Raw genomic sequence first — 23,523 nt, forward strand, 5'->3', positions numbered from 1 at the left:
TTCGTACGGACATTTAACTAATTGAACAGGGAGGGAGACCAGTGGCATCTGCAGGGTAAGTTGCAGCATTGGGGTTTTAAAAGTCTGTACGAGCGACCAACAGAGTCGCTTGTGCAGACTTTTAAAACCCCAATGCTGCAACTTACCCGGCACATCCCACTGGTCTCCCTCCCTGTTCAGTCAGTTAAATGTCCGTACGAGCGACCAATAAAGTCGCTCTTACGGACATTTAACTAATTGAACAGGGAGGGAGACCAGTGGCATCTGCAGGGTAAGTTGCAGTTGGGGTTAACTTTTTAACTTTTATTAGGGGTTAACTTTTTAGGGGTTAACTTTTTTTTAAAGGGTTAAGGGGCCGTGCGAGTGAGCCTATTGGTCGCTTGCACGGCCCTTTAACCTACGGATTTCTGCTCCCGTTATCTAATGCAGCATCGAAGGGGTTAACGGGAGCGGAAATCCATAGGTTCACTGTCAGGGGTTACAACTTACAAAGGCCGTGCGAGTGAGCCTATTGGTCACCTGCAGGGTCTTCCTCTGGCATCAACCAATTGGTTGATGCCAGAGGAGGTCCCTGTAGGCGATCAATAGGCTCATTCGTACTGCCCTGTAACCCGTGACGGCGAACCTGCGGATTTCTACTTCCGTGAACTGCCGCGATGACAAGGTAAGTTAGAAGGGGGGGGGATGGTAGACGTTTTACTCTTCGTGTTCGTTTTCATGTTCGCCCAAAGACGAATGCACAAGTCTAATACATACACATACACACACCACTCTTAACATCAGTTCCGCATACATATACACAGCCTCTTCAATGCCATACACATACATACACATAGCTATACTTAAACTTACATGTACATACAATCTAAAACTATACGCTTGCATACACTCACTGGCCACTTTATTAGCTACACCTTACCGGGTTGGACCCCCTTTTGCCTTCATTCTTCATGACATACTTTCTACAAGGTGCTGGAAACATTCTTCAGAGATTTTGGTCCATATGGACCTGACGGCATGACACAGTTGCTGCAGATTTGTCGGCCGCACGTCAATAATACGAATCTCCCGTTCCACCGCATCCCAAAGGTGCTCTATTGAATTGAGATCTGATGATTGTGGAGGCCATTGGAGTACAGTGAACTCATGTCAGGGTTTTACCCTGCCAGCCTGGACTATGTGCTAATAATTCATTGTCATGTCTACCTGCAGCCACTAGTGGCCACCCTTCCCTCTCAGGAGCACCTCTTTCTAATTACTTGGGAGCACAGAGCCACCTTATCTGGTGTAATGGGTTCACCAAGAGAGCTGTAGTAACTCCCAGAGATCACCCAGTATCCTCCTGATGTCCTCGGAATAACTTCCAGCACCAGCCAGCATGCGCACCTTGGAACCCTGCTATGTGTACCCAATAAGTAGACACACAACTACCTTGAATTGAGTACAGCAGGAATGAACAGTTTATTGTTGTAAAACATAGACTCATATATCCATAGAACTTCATTAACATAAATTAACATTGATAAATATGTGCATGTAGACAAACCCAACCTTTAATCCCCTGGCAGCAATCCTATTGATGGGATTAATTAAACAATGGAGTTCCTACCTGTGCTATCTTTGCTTGACAGCCAGGCTGGAGCCATCTCTGACTACCTTGGGGCCCTGTATGACAGGTCATTCTGTCACACCTGGGTTTAGCCCTGCCATTTTATACCTGATCTGCTTCAGTCTGGGCTTTTGCATTACAGTTCATCTGCCTACTGCTTGGCCCATTTCTCCTGCTACAGTATTCTGATTAACCCGTTGTGACCGGGCTTGCTTTTGGGTTCGCTCCTTGGATTCCAATTTGGCAATGATACCATCATTATGGTTCTGACCCGGCCTGCCTGAGTTTGTGTGCCCTGCCTGAGGGCTTCCAAGCCAGAAGATGGGTACACTGTGGACGTAAAGGGATGGACATGCTCAGCAACAATACTCAGGTAGGGTGTAGCATTTAAGCAATGCTCAATTGGTACTAAGGGGCCCAAAGTGTGCCACGAAAATGTCCCCACACAATTACACCCCCACCAGCCTGAACCGCTGATACAAGACAGGATGGGTCCATGCTTTTATGTTGTTTACAACAAATTTTGACCCTGCCATCTGAATATCGCAGCTGGAATCGAGACTCATCAGGCAACATTCTCATTAGTCTTCCATTGTCCAATCCTAGTGAGCCTGTGCGAATTGTAGCCCCAGTTTCCAGTTCTGACAGAAGTGGCGCCTAGTGTGGCCTTCTGTTGCTTTAGCCCATCTGCTTCAAGGTCCCACGTGTTGTGCGTTCAGACATAGTATTCTGCAAACCTTGGTTGTAACAAGTGGTTATTTAAGTTACTGTTGCCTTTCTGTCCATTCTCCTCTGACCTCTAACATCGACAAGGCATTTTCGTCCACACAACTGCCGCTCACTGGATATTTTCTTTTTTGGACCATTCTCTGTAAACCCTAGAGATGGCTGTGCATGAAAATCCCAGATCAGCAGTTTCTGAAATACTCAGACAAGTCTGTCTGGCACCAACAACCACGCCACGTTCAAAGTCACTTAAATCCCATTTCTTCCCCATTCTGATGCTTGGTTTGAACTTCAGAAAGTTGTCTTGACTACGTCTACCTGCCTATATACATTGAGTTGCTGCAATGTGATTGACTGATTAGCTATTTGTGTTAATAAGCAATTGAACAGCTGTGTCTAATAAAGTGGCCAGTGAGTGTATAAACATACACTTACCCAGTCTATCTGATAATTTGTGCAGCTAACAAATGTCCCCATCCCTTAGCCTCCCTCTTACATTTTTAGCTCTAAATATTTTTAGGAGAGCTACAAGTTTATGTGCAATGTATTATTAGTTACCGTGAAAGTAATATCTTTGTTGTAATATCTTTGTTTTCAGTAATTTATTTAAATAAATTAGAAAATAGTTTATTTCGTACTATACTGGTGCTCTTTCAGTTTATCCCAGCCAATTACATGATGTCTCTTCACACACTCAGTGTGGGAATAGTGACATTTAAAGGGACACCCAAGCCATTTTATGTACTTTCATGCATATAAAAGCTGTGTGCTCCTTTTACATTTTCATAGTGTCATCCTTGCAAATGCATGAGGAAATTCTGCAAAATCTCCCAAATGAGTTGCCCATTTCCCGACCCCAGCTATTTTCCTCACAGAAGATGTGTTTGGTTGAGCGCATCTCCATACTGTAGATGTGATATACTTTCTCTCAGTCAGCTCCATTGTTGAGACTGCACATGTTCAGAAGGTGCTGCCATTGATTTCCTGCCACTAATTGCCTGCAACACTAGACTGCCCAGTAAAAACTGGACTGTTTGGAGGTATGCTAGGGTTTTGCTTAGCAAAATTAATGAAGAATACATTGCAGTGAATATGAGTTTTCTGTTACCTTTTATAATCCTGTTTTGTGTTCATTTAGTAGAAAGGTTTCTTACGATTGTTCAGCAGTAGCTAAGTACAACCACTTATGTCCTATGGGCGTTCTAACCTAAAAGTGCCCAATCTCGAACAACCACATATGACATTGAGCAAATTACCTCTTTTAACTGAAGACTATAATAGAGCAATGACTTGTGAGATTATTAAATGAAAACTAGTGATGGACCTTTCTGAAATGGAGACATATAGGCTTAAAAATTAGCAGCTTTGTGACCTTGCAAAGCTGACGGATAATGAGGGAACTCTTCCAGTGTTAAGTATGAACAGGCTTTGAGCTTAATGAATTCACTCAAACACAAATGAAGAAACCACTTAGGAGAGTTTTATTTGGATAACCTAATTATAATTAAAAGCTTTCAGCTGGATAGGGGATTGATCCATGTGAATAATGTCTACACACATTGGGAAAATGCAGGAGAGGAAAAAAATAAAATGAATAAAATTATTTGTACACTGTACAGACTTCTAGAAGACAATTTGTTCATCCATTCTGAGACATATTGTAGGAAGTGTTATGCATGGTACAGATAAGGATAATTACCTAAATTAGGATGGAAATAGTCTGAAGTTAGCACGTGATGTAGGTTGTTCATGCTTTGAGTAATTGTATTAGTAACATATCCCATTGAAATAGATAACGTTAATTATCTTTGTACATACATTACATTAGTACTAGTCCCTTCTACTTTTTTCAAAAATAATTGTACAATAGATCAGCACTTATTTATGGCAACATGATAGTTAAAGGAAGGGATGACATCAATATAAAAACTGCACAAAGTTTAGGTGCCAGTAGTACATTTTTAGAATCTCCAGGGATTTACTAGGGTCTAATTTACTAACAAGGGTTATAAAGAAAATAAACCAAAACACCTTCCTTTGAACAGACCACAGCAAGAAAAATAAAGTAGTCTTACCCAGTGATGTATCCTTGCTTAAGCCGACTAGGCCTAGGCAGGTCTTCTTTGGCAATCAAGCCCTTCAGTGTCCACTGCACAATGGGCCTAGGCAGGTCTTCATGGGCAATCAAGCCCCTCTGTGTATCGCTGCACAATGCGCCAACTAGGAGATCTTTGATCCCTCAACTGGCCTAGTTACACATGGAGGCTTTGCCTGCATAGCGAAGATTTCATAGAAGGAATACGACTGGCGCCTTTTAATGCAGTGAGAAAGCTGACCGTAGAGGGGGTGCCTTGGATTGCTGCGCTGGGCGGCACCAATGGTAAATACACCAGTGCTCATGACAGGGGTGTAGCTAGAAGCCTCTATCCTCTCCCTACCCCCCCTTCTCACTATCTACCCTCTCCCTACCCCCCTTCTCACTATCTACCCTCTCCCTACCCCCACTTCTCACTATCTATCCTCTCCCTACCCCCTTCTCACTATCTATCCTCTCCCTACCCCCTTCTCACTATCTATCCTCTCCCTACCCCCCTTCTCACTATCTACCCTCTCCCTACCCCCTTCTCACTATCTACCTTATCCCTACCCCTCCTTCTCACTATCTACCCTCTCCCTACCCCCCTTCTTACTATCTACCCTCTCCCTACCCCCTTCTCACTATCTACCGTCTCCCTACCCCTTCTCACTATCTACCCTCTCCCTACCCCCCTTCTCACTATCTACCCTCTCCCTACCCCCACTTCTCACTATCTATCCTCTCCTTACCCCCTTCTCACTATCTATCCTCTCCCTACCCCCCTTCTCACTATCTACCCTCTCCCTACCCCCCTTCTCACTATCTACCCTCTCCCTACCCCTCCTTCTCACTATCTACCCTCTCCCTACCCTCCTTTTTACTATCTACGCTCTCCCTACCCCCTTCTCACTATCTACTGTCTCCCTACCCCTTCTCACTATCTACCCTCTCCCTACCCCCTTCTCACTATCTACCCTTTCCCTACCCCCCTTCTCACTATCTACCCTCTCCCCCTTCTCACTAACTACCCTCTCCCTACCCCCTTCTCACTATCTACCCTACCTTCTCACTATCTACCCTCCCCCTACCCCCCTTTGTAGTTTACTTACTGAAGTAAGTAAGTTGAAGTACTGTGGTGGGAGCACGAGGCCTCTGTCTCGCTTCTCTGCCGAGGTGTGTGCGGCTTCACTGCCGAGCGCCAGCATATGATGTCATATGGCAGCGCTCAGCGTGAAGCGCCGGCACCCAAGAAGGACGCCTCACGCTCCCACCACTGCAGTCAGGTGGAGACAGAAGGACGCCGAGCGGTCGCTGAAAATGACCGCTCGGCCCCTTGGGCCCCCCTGACTGGCAGAACTCCAGGCCCCAGTCGCAGTCGCGACCCCTGCGACCCCAGTAGTTCCGCCACTGGCTCATAACATGCATTTATAGTCATGTGAAAAAGAAAGTAGACCCTCTTTGAATTCTATGGTTTTACACATTAGGACATTGGCTACGGTCTTCAATGTTTTTTCACTTTTGAATAATCTTTCTCACTGTAGAATGGTGAATTTTGAAATGGCCTTATAACCCTTTCCAGGTTGATGGGCAGCAACAATTCCTTCTTTAAGATCTTTGCTGATGTATTTACTCCTAGGCAGTTAAACACATACATGAATGCCCCAGACCTGCAAACTGCTAAAACTTTGGCTTTTATAGCGGTGGTCACAATTGCTGATGATTAATTAATCAAGGGCATCTGATTAGCAGCACCTGTCTGCTACTTAGCATCTTAATTCCTATGGAAGCAGTAAGGGTGTACTTACTTTTTCACACATGGCTTCTACATTTTGTTGAATAAATCATGACAAGGCGTAATATGTCATGTATTGTTGTTCATCTGAGATGGCATTTATCTAATATTTAGACCCGCTAAGAACAGATGATTGTTATTATGTCCTGATATGTAAAACATTTGTGTGTATAAATAAGGATTATATCTTTGAATCATTGTCTGATATGTAAAACTTCAGAATTCAAATATGATGTACAACAGGTGAAACAACATATATGCAAAAGTATGGTAATCGTACATGGTTGTTTTTGTTTGCAATGATCCTACATCACAATTACACATACTGCATCTTATTAAAAAATAAATAAAACAAAATGAAAATTTTTAAAATAGTTAGATCCCAGTGATGTTACCATATCACCATAAGGGGAACCATCCAGTTCAAATATATGTCCAAGGAATGTAAAAAAAAAAAAGAAAAAAACCCATCTACAAATATGGCCTTTAAGCCCCCAAACCCGACAAACTTATGAGTGGGTGGTATCACTGCATGCTGAAGGTATTTCAGAACACATATTGAGGTATTGTTTGGCAGTGATGTATACCAGGAGCTGTAAATTCATAACTGAATTCCAATGTTTGTAAAAACACATAAAAAAAACACTACCACAAACACTAAATGGCTGGTGGTAGAATTAGTGCATATAAATAGTTGAAATTCGAGCATTGTAAATATCCTGGGTTGTCTAGTTTGAAAAAAAATATGACATGATGGGATAAATTGAATTGGATAGCTTAAAAAATGTCTCAAATAACACATGGGGCAGGATGACGAGATGCCAAAATTCCAAATTGAAAAATATGCACCTCCCAAACGTGGCCTTTTAGTCCCCAAACAACATAACAAACCTGTGAGAGGTTTCACTGTAGGATGACATATCCTGGCACGCAGCACTGAAGTTACACGCACCACGATGGAGCACTGAAACAGAGGTCTATGGAAACAGAGCTTGCACTCCCACCACAGGAGAAAGGGGAGAGATAGTGAGAAAGAGGAGAGACAGTAAGATAATGTTGAGACAAAAAGAAAGATATAGGGGAGAGATAACTAGGAGATACTGATAAAGGGGAGAGAAAGTGAGAAGGAGGAGATATGAATGAAAAAGAGAGATGGTAAGAAAGGGGAGAGATAATTAGATAGATGTGAGATAGAGAAAAGGGAGGGATAATGAATAAGGTAGAAATAGGGAGAAAGAGGACATATAATGAGAAGGCTTACATCCTTACATATTAACATTCCTCCCATATTCCTTAGCTCACCTTTCCTAGTACTGTCTCCTGCCTTCGGATAATACTTATACTAGCATGGCTGTTCTATCCTTAACAGTGGTACTTTTACCTCTTGTATAATATACCCTAACTCCCTCTAGATTGTAAGCTCCCTGAGCAGGGCCCTCCTGTTGTTTTGTAAGTAAAATTGCTATGTTATATTACTTGTTATGTCCTGTGTACCAATTATAAAGTGCTACGGAATATGATGGCACTATATAAAACAATACATAATAATAAAGAGTAGACTTGGGCACCAAGTCTTCATCTTCGTGCTCGTCTTCGGCAAAAAAAAAATCTTCGTATTCCGCGAATATTCGCCCGTTCCTGTCTTCTCTTCGGGCGAATATTCGTGGACATTCTTCGTGTTCTTTTTTCCGGTTAAGGGGTTAATACGGGGTTAACGTGTACCGCAGCAGCTCTGGCGCCAGGAGTTTAAATGTCTGTGTGAGCAATTCTATTAGTCGCCAGCAGGGGGTCTCCTGAGCACACTACCATATATGGCTAATATATTCTCAGGCAGAATGCTGCCCTCTATTGGTAAAATACATTACCAATGCGTAGCATTGTTCCATATGCTTGAAATCCAAAGTTATTATGCTACTTAATGCATCTTACCAATAGAGGGCAGCATTCTGCCCGAAGATATATTATCCAAATGTGGTAGTGTGCTCATTTTCATTTATTAATTATTTAAATAAAATATATTCCCATGATCCGCTGGTCTCCCCGCTGCAACAGTTAAATGTCCACACTCGCGGACATTAATTCTGTCGAACTTGCAAACTTTTTTTTTATATTTATTTTGGGCTTTTTTTGTATTAAACTGCTAGACGAAAGGATCATGGGAATATATTTTATTTGAATAAATGCAAATGAGCACACTGCCACATATGGCTAATATATCTATTGGCAAGATACATTGAGTAGCATAATAACTTTGGGTTTCAAGCATATGGAACAATGCTACTCAATGTATCTAACCAATAGAGGGCAGCATTCTGCCCGAAGATATATTAGCCATATATGGTTTTGTGCTCATTTGCATAAAAATATTCCCATGATCCCTTCGTCTAACAGTTTAATACAAAAACCCCCCAAAATAAATAGAAAAAAAAAGTTTGCAAGTTCGGCAGAATTAATGTCCGCGAGTGCGTACAATTAACTGTTGCAGCAGGGAGACCAGCGGATATATTTTAATATAAAAATATATATTTTTTATTTCCTTTTATTTGCCACCCTGCCCCCCCCAGTTATGCACATCTGCCCCCAGGCTTGCCACTCTGCCCCATGATGTGCCCTTTAACCCTCTATATGCCACTCTGCCTCCAGAAATGTCTTATACCCTCCTATATGCCACTGTGCCCCATGATATGCCTTTTAACCCCCTATATGCCCCTCTGCCCCATGATATGCCTTATACCAGAGTGGCATATAGGGGGTTAAAAGGCATTTCTGGAGGTATAATATATATATATATATATATATATATATATATAACAGCATATATAACAGCTAACAGCAATCACACTCCTATCAAGCCAAGGCAGCCAGTACATGCTGGAACCTGGGGATGATAGTAGTGTGATTACAGCCTCCCTATGCCATGCTACCACCACCACCCCCCTTACACATCCATGCTATCACACACACACACTCATTCACAAACATTTAAATACTCATTCATTCCATTAATCACACATACTCAAAAACCCTCCCCCACCCCCTTACCTGAACTGCAGATCTCCCACTCGCAGACTTCTGCAGGGGCCGGGCTGTGCGAGCAACTTCTCTGGCCCCGCCCCCAGAGGAAGGAGGGGGGAGGTAGAGTTATGTGAGGACTGTGCTAGCTTCCTGTTCTCCTGCTGCTAGTAGCAGAGACGCTGCTTGCGACCAAAGCCCGGTAAGCAGCATGGCCCCAGCAGACATTTTTTTGAGGTCTGATTAGAAGACGACCTTGATTATAAGAACATTTGCTCTGGAAAAAAACTCGTCTTATAATCGAGCAAATACGGTATATCTTCGGGCAGAATCCTGCCCTCTATTGGTAAGATACATTGAGTAGCATAATAACTTATTATGCTACTCAATGTATCTTACCAATAGAGGGCAGCATTCTGCCCAAAGTTATAATAAGTTATTATGCTAAGTTAAATGTCCGTACCAGCGAATTTGTTGGTCGCTGGCACAGACTTTTAACTGTTGCAGCAGGGTCCCAGGTTTTTTTTTTTCCTGCATAGCAACCAGTGGTAAGGGGCCGTGTGAGTGAGCCTATTGGTCGCTTGCACGGCCCTTTAACCTACGGATTTCTGCTCCCGCTATCCAACGCAGCATCGCAGGGGTTAACGGGAGCCGAAACCAGGAGTTAGAAAGACCCTGCAGGTGACCAATAGGCTCACTCGCACTGCCCTGTAACCCCTGACGGCGAACCTGCGGATTTCCGCTTCCGTCAACTCCTGCGATGCTGTGAATATAAGGTAGGCTAGATGGGGGAGATTAGTAAACAAAGACGAACACGATCACGAAGATTCTTCGTGTTGTGTGTCTTCGTCTTCGCCTACGTTTTACCGCCACGGTCTTCTCTTCTTCGTGTCTTCGTAACGAACACGAAAACGCACTCTTCGTTTTCATGTTCGCCCGAAGACGAATGCACAAGTCTAATAAAGAGGATACATGGGGACAAGGGGGGGGGGGGGATAAAGAGAAAATAGAGAGATGGGATAAAGAGAAAGGAGCGAGATAATGAGAGATGGGGAGAAAGGACAGAGATCACGAGAAGGGGGAGTGATAATGGGAAAGAGGAGAGATGAATAAAATACTGTTTGATTTAATTTATTTGCATGACATATTAACTTTTATTTACAAATACGCACTGGGGGAGTGTGACAGTTTCCTCATGATCGACACAAGATGAATAATGTTAAACCATTAATATGGCGATATGGTTTACAACACGTACCGCTAAGAAAGCTCTCTACATGCCATTTATCCTTCCGTTACACTTTCCAGAGCACCTTTCTTTAGCAGTGATAAAATAATTTGCTTTACATCTTGTTTTGTTATTTACATATTTTGTTCAATAATTATACACATAATGATACAATATATTGTATATTAGATAATATATTGTGTATAGAAAACTTTACTTTCACAACTCTGCTGGCAGCATTTATAATTCATTGTAATAGACACTGCAATTTCTACAGCTTTCATCGGTTGCTATGGTGATTGCACGCCTTTTACCATTGTACACCAGAATTGCTTTGATGGCACAGGGCACAGATCGGTAGCAGTAAGTCTCTCAGTTGTGATCCGTTCATTATTACGGATGGGCAGGACTGTGGGCCAAGCCTAGGGCTCGGTTCGTCCCAGGGGTGGTGGTTAGAGCTTTTCCCCTCCTAGTGATCCCTCCTCTCCGGCTGCAAACCAGGAAGAAAGAGGCTGTGAATACCGGTGCATTGACAACAACAACAACAACAGCCCTGCTGCTCCCAAGATTTATGTATCTCATTAAAAAGTAAGTGACAGGGGGTTTAGCATTGTTCACGAAACTTGCCGTGTCTTGGCTGCACTGGTATAGAGCGGAGGCCCGGGGTTTCCATGGTAACTGCGCACGGCCGCTCTGTGTGTTGATTGAAAGACTAAATGCGTATATACACTTTTCCTGCTGTGTTTTCCGTCACGTAGATTTCGTTCCTGAAACCAGATCATCAGTTACCATCAAGCATAGGCAATATCCGTTGCTGGTTCCTGGTACAACTACCATCACGCTCAGCCAGAGCCAGGCAGTTTGAGCATTGTTTTTTGATCCCCTTTGTCACTGCAGTCGGTGTAGACTATAATTCCCATGACTCGTGGCGATTACTGCCTCTGTGTGCTACACAATGCTAACAAAGATGTGTAAACCCTGGCATGTCTTGATGCAGCTCTTTTCTGTTGCAGGCCAAGTTGCAGCAATTGTAGATGGCTTTGAATGATATCGTTTTGAGGTTTATTCACTAAATAGAAAGTTGGGGTTTTAACTACTCATATGAATTGGTAAAAGCAGCTAGAAGGGCTGCGATGGCCCTGTTAAATGTATAATATAACTATTTTGTACAGGACCAGCCAAGCAGCTTGCTGGGGTTGGACCGTCCTATGAGCTACGTCAGAACTCTCAGTTTAGTGAATAAACCCTTTTGTGCCTTCATTTGTGAATGGAAATTTAATATAATGTAGATTCGAGGCAAACACGCAGGAGATGAGTTTCATTATATTCATGACGAAATACTATTTATAGCGGGTCATGTCTTTAGTGATGGTAACGTCGCCCGGTCACTCATGATAATGACTATGGTAAAAGCAGCAGTTGTTCCGGCCTCTGGAGAATGTAATATTGCCAGTCAGTGGCTTTTATTGCCACATGATGCAGAGCTGGCCAAGACATGCCACCTGTTAGTAATGCTGTTAAATTATTTACAAAGCCTTAGCTATATATATATATATAATCGTGACCATCGAAACATAGCATCTAGAACAATTTAGAGGTTGGTACAGCAAATAGCTGAAGGTAATCGGCACTGCTCCAATGTGTTATTCTGTAGATACTGTATATCTTCATTTATAAACATGTTATTTATTATTATATTATTTGCCGTGGTGTCATAAAATATTTTCATTGTCTGGAGGATCATGGCTTTGTTGAGGTTCCTCAGTGCTGCAGGGTCTATTGACACGGCTAGATCTGGATTTTATTAAGGACACGGAGGCTCCTATTATCTTTAGTTGAAGTTGATACCATTTTATTGGACCAACAAAAGAAAAGATGTTGAGTTACATTAGCTTCTGGGACCTAAGAGGTCTCTTCTTCAGATGGAATGATGTCTCAGAGGTCTCTTCTTCCATCTGGCCAACTGTACAACAAAACCATGCTGTAACAAATGATGAGCACAGATTGGTGTCCCTGATTTCTGGGACCTGGGACTCAACAAAAGTAAATAGCATTGTATTAAACATAAACTATAACATTGATAAACAAACAGTTTCCATTTATTTATTTAAGCTCATTGTGTTATTTACTCTTATTGGTGCCAACCGTCACTTTAAGTAGTCCCAAAAAATCTGTTGTTTAGTGAGGTGACTCCCATATAATCCAGAGTCCAGACTGCTGTGTAGGCGGTGAGACATTTCTATACGCTTAAGCACGTGACTCGTCTATACTGTCACCTTAAGCTACTCCACATATGTTTGTGTCACAATTTCAGCTGGTAGCCCATGGCCAGGGTTTGGCTCTCAAGGATCCTGGGGGTTCTGTGACTCAGATGGACTACAAAAGTGTTTTAGACAACTCGTGTAAGGATGGTCCACATAAATAAATAAACAAAACAATAAATGAACCCTCTTGAATTAACCTGAGATAGGAACCCTGGGCCTGCCTCGTAGGGTCTACTGCTTTAGAGAAGCTGAGAAGAAAACCTGTGGATAGCTGTAAGTTGCTGAGCGAGTTCTTGTTAGTTAACCCCGGGACTAGCATGGGCTACACGGTGCTTGTGTGCATAGTCTGTTGTTGTGACTTCAAAGGACATTAACGGAAAATAGAGTTTTAAAATGCTTACATTTACTTCATTCCTATGTGTTCTTGTCTGGGTTTCTTTTATAATAAACATTGGTCATTTATTTTAAATAATTTGGTTCCCTTCTCTGTCTTTTTACAGTGTCAGAGGACTCCTTATATAATGCAGTCTCTGCGTTTGTACCCCCGGAAGCAATTAACGCAGATGATCAGGAGTCTCTGTTGGGGGAGAAAAGGATAAACCGGTATTATGTTCATAAGCCTGTGGACCATTATAACTGCACATATATTATATTCTTTATGTTGGGGGTGGGTTCTGCACTTCCTTGGAACTTTATTTGCACTGCAAAACACTATTGGATATACAAGTTTAGGAACTGTTCAGACACACCGATAATAGAACAAGATGGAGCCTCTGACTTAAGTGTGAGTATAAAAAAGTATACCATCACAAATATATGCAGTATTGTGCAAAAATGGTATAACTATAAAAACTAGACATATTAATGATTTTTTTTTTTTTTATCATTTAACAAAATGCACAGTGATTGAACAGAAGAAAAATCTAAATCAATATTTGGTGTGATCAAACTTACACACAGTTTTTTAAGGTTGTACAAGACATCTTGCAAAACTATCCACACTTCTGTGGATTTAGGCAGCCTCAGTTGCTTCTCTCTTCATGTTATCCTAGACAGACATCGATGATGTTGAGAGTTCTGTGGAACCCATACCCTCACTGCCATGACTCCTTGTTCTTTTTTATGCTTAAAACAGTTCTTAATGACTTTGGCTGTATGTTTGGGGCCATTGTCATGTTGCAGAATCAATTTGGGGCCAATTGGATGCCTCCCTAATTGAGGAGACCCTTAGTTGTGACCAGATCCCCAATTCTATTTGCAGAAATGCAGCCCTAAACTTGCAAGAAACCTCTACCACGCTTCACTGTTACCTGCAAATACACATTCTTGTACAGCTCCCAAGCCCTTCGGTAAAAACACTGCCCTCTGCTACAGCCAGATATTTCAAATTTTCCCTCATCATTCCAGAACACCAGCTGCCATTTTCTTTCTGCACTCCAGTTCCTGCGTTTTCATAAATAGTTGACTTGGCCTTATTTCCACAATGCTATGGCTTCTTGGTGGTAGGTTTTCCATGAAGACCACTTGTGACCACATGATAGACCGGTAGATGGATGTACCAGTGTCCCGCTGTTTTTTGCCACTGTGATGGCGCTGCTGGACATCTTCCGATTTGAAAGGAATGCATTTTCTTGGCCGACCCCTGCATTTACAGTCCTTAACATTGTTCTTTTCTTTGTACTATTTCAAAAGAGCTTGGAAAGAACATCTGAAACCCTTGTCTGTCTGCCTTGAATTTTCTGCCTTAAGTATAACTACCTTGTGTCTTGTTGCTGTGCTTAGTCTTGCTATGGTGAATGACTTTTGATATTACACGGTCTCCGCAACCTCACCTCGTCAGTTTAGCTGTTCCTCGACCAGCTTTATTCCTCCTACGCAGCGGTTTCTGTTTCAGTTAATAATTGTGTTTCCACCTACATAATAAATTGATTAACATTATCGCCTGCTTGGAATAATTGTTTAATCATACAACTACCTATATGCCTATAAATTCCCTGACTTTGCAAGTGTACCTAACAGAATTGATGTTCTTTTGAAGACAAAGGGTGATCGCACTAAGTATTGGATTTTTCTTCTGTTCGTTCAATTTGCATTTTGTTAAATGATATAAACTATTAGCATGTCTATTAGTGAAAGCATTCTTACTTTACAACATTATTCACACCTGCCAAAAACTTTTGCAGATACACAGGTAAACTTAAAAAAGAACTTGATTGTTTTGTTGAACCCAACTGTTTTACTATTGCACAGGGCTTTTAGTATTTGTTTATCTCTGTGTATTTTGCATGCATATCTCTCTCAGCTGTCTTACTTTGGTGTTGCATGCTTTGTCTTTCATTGTGTGTTTTTGTATGTGTTCTTTTTGTATTCTGTATCTCTATTTGTAGTTTCTTTTTTTTATCTAACAGTAGAAGTACTGTAGTAAATAGGAGACATGATGAAATTTACACATTATTACAAGGCCTTTTAAACCCTTCTTGGGAAGAGCAATTTTGGTCGATCCTTTACAATGTAGATTAAATAAGGTGAGATGAAATGGTTTTACTGAAGCATGTTGTTAAGTACGTAGTTAACTACTCTGCTTGTGGATGAGCAACATACAAACTCTATCCACTTTTCATAGCAAATAATTGTACTTTAAGCGGTACTTTGTACTGTGATTTTTTTTTTTTTTTTTTCTTTTTCTGTAGTTTTGTGTTTTTTATGAGCAGAAAGTAATTTGATATTTCATTTTTCTGGTAATGGTAGGTAATGATTCCTTTAACTCTGGGGTGGCTTTTGTTGTAGGGAAATTGTAAGCTGAACATGAAATGTTTGCACTAGCTATAGTAGTCTGTACAACTATTCTACGCATTTCTGATTTCAGTAACATTTTATTACTTTGTAATTTAGAAACATAACTGGACGGAAGATAAGAACCATTCAGTCAATCTAGTCTGTCCATTTTTCCTGTAGAGACTCAGACCTTATCTTAAATTCAGGATAGCTTAACGTCTATCCCATGGATGTTTAAATCCCCTTGCTGCATTATCCGTCACCACTTCTGTTAAGAGGTTGTTCCACTTATCTTCTAGTAAAACATATTTTAATTACATCTAAGCCCCTGAATTTATACTTTTAGATTATGACCAATTTTTCTAACATTTTCCTTCATCCCATCCTGTAATTTTTATGGCTAGGATCACCATTTTGGTTCCTAAAAATATAATTTTAACTGTATTACAAAATTAAAGAAAATGTTTTACAATATGAAATTCCTACATTTTAACGGCACAGCTCTCTAATTTGGGACATCCTGTAATTGCCATTTATATGGATTTTCTATATTAAAATCTTAGTTTTGCCTTATCTATCATTTACCTATCATTTTTTACCATTTAATAATAAAAGAAAGTTGATCCCTCAAGCACAGGTGGCCTAATTTGAACTCATTCTGTGCATCTGTCCGATTCAGCAAATCCTGGCTTGTGATCTAAGCGTTGTATTTGCTGATGATGTGGTCTATAGCTCTCACATGACTTGGTTAAGAAAGCCTTATTTGCTGATCTCAGTAGATGTCTCAGTGGTAAGAGTTCACATTCCCAGCATTTTCAGAATGTGTACACATATTACTCCTAAAATATATTTTTTAAAACTATGTTTTACATGTTCCTTTAAAAGGACAAAAGCATGAAAACATACACCACTAATTTATAATTGGAGTTCGGGAAAATGAGTCCTTTGCCTCTACTGAAGTAGGCAGCATACCTCAAGGACAGCCATAAGGGCAAGTTAAATTCTTATAATGGTGTCCAAAACACATACATACATTTTGGCATATGTACAGGCAACATATTTAAGTATGATATTAAGTTTTACAGATACAGGCATGGATGCAATTAAATTCCAGTAGAAAAATGCATGTATTTATTAATTACTATGCAGTAAATGGACTGCAATACATGTAAAAAGAATACATTACATCTTACATCGTCAAGACATTACCACCTTGAGTGAGTTTAGCCCTTAAGACCTCTTTTATCCGAAGAGCAATGTTTACATGTTAATACTGCCCGGTAGTATGTTGTATAGATATGCGCCTCTACTGATTGTAGTAGGAGCGCTTTCCTGCTAACTATTGGCTTCTTACAGCAGCCAAAACAGATGCAAATCTTGTCGGGGACTATAATGTGTAGCTCTGAAGTGTTTTTACCCAAGTATAACTAAAGAATGTATTTTAAAGTACATGCATTCTTTGCCGGCGGCGGTACAAGAAACATTCTATCCAAAAATGTAAACACAAAGTTATTAAATAGTGTTCCCTGTAACTTTTTAGAAATAGGTAAAAAGTGATTATAACCCACCTTCCTACGAATGCTTTACTGGTGAAGCAAATTATTTATCATAGTTCATTTGAAACCAGCCCAGCATGAGCAACCTACAGTCTGTTTCACAAACGGTGGTCAGATAAGTTGTACTATTTTAGTCAGAAGAAAGAGAAATAAAACAACATTCCTGCTATACTTTAGAGTTATAGGGGTGAACTCTAAACAGGCAATTTATATATTTTTTGCTACATGGTAACTCCCTTTATCTTTAGAGTAGTGTCATAATAAAAGGTAACGCAAGTATAGGCACGCATGTACATGTGTGGGAAAAGAATAAAAAATAATAATAGTGCAATAATGTTAAAGGAAAAAAATTATAATATGTATGTGTAGTGGGTTCACTCACAAAAGTACAGGTGATCAAGGCTCTTCAGAATAAAAATTTTTTCTTTATTTCTTCTTATTTCTAAAAATTAACATAAAAAGAGAAAGGGCCAATGGTGCAGTATTTTCCTGTGGTTGTAATAGGAAAGTTAGATTGCACTTACAAGATGGTTGATTGTATCAGGCACTTCAACTCAAAGTCCGGGGTTTAAAAGCAAAAATCCAAAGGTAAGTAGTCCTCGTGAGTAGTCCTCAACACGTTTCGCCTCGCGGCTTCCTCAGGAGAACAAAAGTCGTTTCAGCTTTTTATCAGCAATGAAAGTTTGAAAAACTTTTTCTGTTGAACACTAAGAGGAGTGTTGTTCTGGGCCGCTGCAGTACTGTGAGGAAGTACCTTTTTATTATTTCATTTCTCACGTTCACTATCTGGTGTTTATTTCTTTTACCTTCTGGTGTTACATCATAATAAAAGGTGTCAGTTTAAATTATATAAAATATAGTGGTACCATTTAGTCTCTAATAGACAGGATACCTAGTGCCACCTGTAGGATTTTCACCTTCTATGGTTCCCTTCCATCTTCTGTTGGACCTCTGGGTTCTAAGTTGCTGCAAAATCTTTGCTGTCTACTACACATTGGACACAGCAGGAGAGAGAAGGTTTTTGGGCCGGGACTATAAAGACTCAAACATAGCCAAGAGATATTTTCACTTGAAGCCATGGGTCAAAATAAAGCAAAGCAAAGAAAATAGAAGCAAGGGCCAAAATATACTCTCTGATCTGAACCCTCTCCATGGACTTGATCTCTCAGGAGACACAAAATCACATGCGGAGGACAGAAGAAGAATACATTGCGTAAATCCATGGTGTACATAAAAAATGTATACAGGATGCAAACAGATACTTCCACAGGAAGCAATGATGGCACCAGCATCCAAATTATACAAAATAAAATCACCAATAGCACATAAATAAAGCTTATGCCACCCCCATCCTATACTTCCTCGGGGGATTAAGGATGAATGACATCTAAACTAATACAGCAAAACTCCTCTCTATGTAGGAGAGTCCAATCCACATCTGATTCATGATACTGAAATCGGTGGCACCTGTGACTTAAATCTCACATTGTTTGCCTCATGAATGATGATGGCATCAACCTACCCAAGAAGGGGAGTTTCAATTCCTCTTTCAATTCCTTTATAAACATATCAATGCTAGTTAGAATAACAAAATCACCAACAGTGACATGGATAGCTTATGCCTTTAGAATCAAATTTGTTATTATGGAAAATAAATCTCAATAATTATATATATATATTCTATCAATGTAGGGTTACATACAAAAGACTACAACGTGGAAAAACACCCATCGTGTTATATATATATATATATATATATATATACCAGAAAAAAAAGGTTTAATATGTAAATTATTAAATACCGGTATATTAAATGGAAAAATTAACCATTAGTTATTTGTGAATCATGTATAGTTTATATTATGTGAAAAAACATATTTAAATAGTCTCAGTTTTAAGAATATTTAAATCAATTAAAAAGTAATCATAAATGCATTATATATATATATATATATATATATATATATATATATAAATATATATCTGTCACCCATACTGGTGCTCACCAGTGGTTAACCTGCCTTGCTTGCGATATTGGACAAGATCAGGTGCTTTCAGGTTAGAATGGTCATTAGCTAGGGGTAAATGTTAACCATTATAATGACAATATATACCTTTATAACTATTGAATAGAAGTTAAAGTAAAAATACTTCTTTCAAATATATTAATAGTGTGAATTAGGTTAGATATATATATAAAAAAACAAAACTTTTTTTTTTCTCCCTGTATATACACTGTGTAATCCACTATCATAGATGGCATTCAAGTTTTTAATTTGTGAAAAACCTTCAGAAACGTTCCCTTTTGAATCGTTTTCAGGCTACATCTCCCCCTCTCGGATCTCCCATTACATGTTTTATACCAAAAAATAAAAAAAAACATTAAGTAATGGCACTGGATATTTTAGTGATTTGTTTCAAATCTTGAACAGATTTTCACCTACTCTCTTTTGTAAACGGCATTCCCACATACTGCTTACCGCAGGCACATTGTAGAACATAGTTTTTAGTGTCGCATGAGACACAAGTTTTAATTGCAAATGACTCCCCTGTACTACTGCTGAAAATTTGGGATATCTTTCTAGAGTTCAGAGTGCAGACTTTATGACTATAACATTTAAAAAAAAAAAATAGGTTTCTTCTCTAAAATCCTACTCAGGGCTAGATTTTTCCTTTTGTTTTGGTGGTCTGTCTGGAAAAATATATATTTTTAAAAGTTTATCTTGTAAAAGAACGTTCCTATATTTTTCTAAAGTTTTTTCATAATTTTGATTTCCTGTGAACTGTACTTTTTGATAAGGGCTATTTGTGAGCCTTTCTTATAACGTTTCTGATTTTTGTTTTTATTCTTATCTGTCATAGACAAATTTCTATTTATTGTTTTATTATTCAATTATTTAGGGCTGCAACAACTAATCGATAATAATCGATAATGAAAATCGTTGCCAACGAATTTCATTATCGATTAGTTGAATCGATTTTTATCGATTATAAAATGAGGGTTTTTTCAGAGCAAAGGCTCTGAAAAATACCCCTCATTATATAATCCGTTTCAGTGACTGACAGCAGCAGCTCCTATAGCAGGGGTGTCCAAGTTTTTTCTGCAGTGGGCCACTTCATCAGAATTGTATACGTGCGCGGGCCGCACTCATTTTTCACTGTGACAAAAAATATGGCCTTTAATAAAATATGCAGATTAAAATAAAGTAAAATGACACAAAACCTTTACTCTTCCTCTCACTGATTTCTGGGCCTTGAAAGTTTTGCGACTACAAATTCAGGATTCCCTAGATTTATTCTAGGGATGAACTAAAATGAAAATTCTGGACCAAAACATTCAGGGTTCACTTAGCCAAAACCGAAAATGACCCCCACCTTTAAAAATAATAATAAAAACTCACATGTTTAATAAAAGTAGGTAACACGCAATTGGACAAAATTAGCAATATGACTTGGCATGATAGGAGTGTGATTGCTGTTAGCCTAGGCAACCAGTAAATGCTGGTACCTAGGCATGATGGGACTGTGCTCGCTGTGATTGCTGTTAGCAATCACACTCCTATCATGCCAAGTCAGCCAGTACATGCTGGTACAGGGTGGCTGTAAGTGATGTGCAGACCCCATACTGCTGGCAGCATCACTACACAAGGGGGGCAGCTAGCTAGGTTTCAGCATGTACTGGCTGACTTGGCATGATAGGAGTGTGATTGCTAACAGTAGTCACAGTCCCATCATGCCTAGGTTCCAGCACTTACACATCCATCCAGTAAATGCTGGTACCTAGGCATGATGGGACTGTGCTCGCTGTGATTGCTGTTAGCAATCACACTCCTATCATGCCAAGTCAGCCAATACACGCTGGTACAGGATGGCTGTAAGTGATGTGCAGACCCCATACTGCTGGCAGCATCAATACACAAGGGGGGCAGCTAGCCAGGTTTCAGCATGTACTGTCTGACTTGGCATGATAGGAGTGTGATTGCTAACAGCAATCACAGTCCCATCATGCCTAGGTTCCAGCACTTACACATCCATGCTATCACACACACACACACACACACACACATTCATATAATCATTAATTCACAGATTCATTCCCTCAATCACACACTCATTCAAACACCCTCCCCACCCCCTTACCTGCAGTGCAGCTCCTCGATGCCGCTCACAGACTTCAGCAGGGGGCGCGGCCTCCCTCTGCCTTCTCTGCTAAAGCACAGAGGAAGTAGGAAGTCACGTGAACTCCGCTTCCTCTGTGCTGTCCAGAAGACCCTCCCACAAGTAAGTAGCAGGGCTTGAGGTGCGGCTCGTGTAAGATCGGTTGCCCTGGCTGCCGATCTTACGCGGGCCGCACCTCGAGGTCTCGCGGGCCGCATTTGGCCCGCGGGCAGCATGTTGGACTCCCCTGTCCTATAGTGATGTCCGGATCATGAACGAATCGTTCATTTGATCCGGTTCTTTTTAGTGATCCGGATGAATCGGTTCAGTAGACTGAACGATTAATTTGTAGCGGTTCAGTCTGTGAATCATTCAGCTGTAACCTGATCCTAGAGCTGTGAGTCATCTGCAGAGCACTCAGACACAGACTCTGGGGTCAGGTTACAGCTCATTAATTCACAGAGGAACGATGACTCAGAGAGTCAGAGACTGGTTCAATGATTCGAATGATCCGAAGACTCGAATGATCCGAAGACTCGAATGATCCGAAGACTCGAATGATTCGAATCTTACAGAGAATATTACTGATACCATACTTTTATAAATAAATACATTAATAATGTTCACGCTTCCCCTAAGTTTGCCCCCCTTTACATATAAGTGCACCTACAGTTAACTTTATTAAATTAATTAAATTAACCCTGAAATTAACCGTAAAGATCCCATTAACCATAACAGCCCCTGAAATTAACCCTAAAGACCCCATTAACCATAACGGCCCCTGAAATTAACCCTAAATACTCCATTAACCATAACTGCCCCTAAATTAATTGCATGTACTCCAGATAAATTACCTAATAAATTGGTATGGTTGATGGGGTCTTTAGTGTTAATTTAGGGGCAGTTATGCTTAATGGGGTGTTTAGGCTTACTTTAGGGGAAGTTATGCTTACAGGGGTCTGTAGTGTTAATTTAGGGGCAGTTATGCTTAATCGGGTCTTTAGTGTTAATTTAGGGGCAGTTATGCTTAATCGGGTCTTTAGTGTTAATTTAGGGGCAGTTATGCTTAATGAGGTGTTTAGGGTTAATTTGGGGGCAGTTATGCTTAATGGGGTGTTAAGGGTTAATTTTAGGGGCAGACATGGTTGATGGGGTGTTTAGGGTTAATTTAATGGTGAGGGTTAATTTAATTAATTTAATAAAGTTAGCTTAAGGTGCCGTTGCAGGTAAAGGGGAATGTAAATCCTGGGGGCAGTGATTATTAATGTATTATTTATAACAGTATGGTAATATTATCTGACTGATTCGAATCCCAATGAAGGCAGAGAGTCGTTCAAAGATCCGGATCTTACAATCAGGCCCGGACTGGGACAAAAAATAGGCCCGGGCATTTAAGCCTGAGCAACCCATTTTTTATTTATTTATTGTTAAAACCCACCCTTCATGTACCATCTTTGCATTTACTTATTCACACAAATCATTAACACGTTCATTAATGCAGTCTCACAAATCATTCAAGCAATTCATCCACACATGAATTCCTTAATTGTCATACGCATTCACACAATTTATCCACACATTTATTCATTCATTCTCATACGCATTCACACTACCCCCTCTCCCCATCTTATCTGCCCCTTCTCACTATGTTCCTCCTTTTCACTATGTACCCCCTCTCACTATCTATCCCCCCTCTGCCCCTTCTCACTGCACCCCCCTCCCTCACCCTACTTACCTTGTTGCCGGAGCAAGCAGCAACTGCGACCGGGCCTGCGGCGGGGCCGGATTGACTTAGGGGCTGATGGAGCTGCAGCTCCAGGCCCCTACCTTAAAATATGCGGCCTCATTAGCGCAGGGCCCCTTAGGCCCGCCGCAACTGCGACCGGGTCAGCCACTCTAAGGGGTCTGCGGCCGCACAGGGCTTAAATTAAAACATCTGGGTTTTGGGTTTTTTTACTTTATTTAGCATCCTCCATGTTAAATAAAGTTAACAAAAACTTTTTTTAACATGGAGGATGTTAAATAAAGTAAAAAAAACCAACAAACCCCCCCCGATGTTTTAATTTAAATCCTGTGCGGCCACACACCCGTAAGGCCGGCCCTGGTGGGGGCTTCCCGGCTCCTTAGAGTGGCGGACCCGGTCGCAGTTGCGGCGGGCTTAAGGGGCAGGTGCCCCTTATGCCCTGCGTTAATGCGGCTGTAGAGGCCGCATAGGCCCAGTCAGTCCGGTCCTGACCGGGCCTATTTTAAGGTAGGGGCCTGGAGCTGCAGCTAAATCAACCCCTAGGTCAATCCGGCCCTGCCGCGGCCCGGCCCACCGGGCAAA

The 23,523-nt window shown here is 40.7% G+C and overlaps 1 protein-coding gene across 1 annotated transcript in view; it reads left to right on the top strand.

The window, feature by feature from the left end:
- The window catches only part of LOC149281343 (equilibrative nucleoside transporter 3-like), a 52,283-nt gene that overhangs the window by 5,037 nt on the left and 23,723 nt on the right, over positions 1–23,523 (top strand). Inside the window, exons 2-3 of the mRNA XM_089499392.1 lie at positions 12,759–12,846; positions 13,209–13,492. Of these exons, the coding sequence (XP_089355518.1) occupies positions 12,759–12,846; positions 13,209–13,492 (372 nt within the window). The remainder of the gene's footprint in view (positions 1–12,758; positions 12,847–13,208; positions 13,493–23,523) is intronic.

The sequence above is a fragment of the Sceloporus occidentalis genome, unplaced genomic scaffold, assembly GCF_023333645.1.
Source record: "Sceloporus occidentalis isolate IW3139 unplaced genomic scaffold, rSceOcc1.0.p SCAF_134, whole genome shotgun sequence".
In the NCBI taxonomy this organism is placed as follows: Eukaryota; Metazoa; Chordata; class Lepidosauria; order Squamata; family Phrynosomatidae; genus Sceloporus; species Sceloporus occidentalis.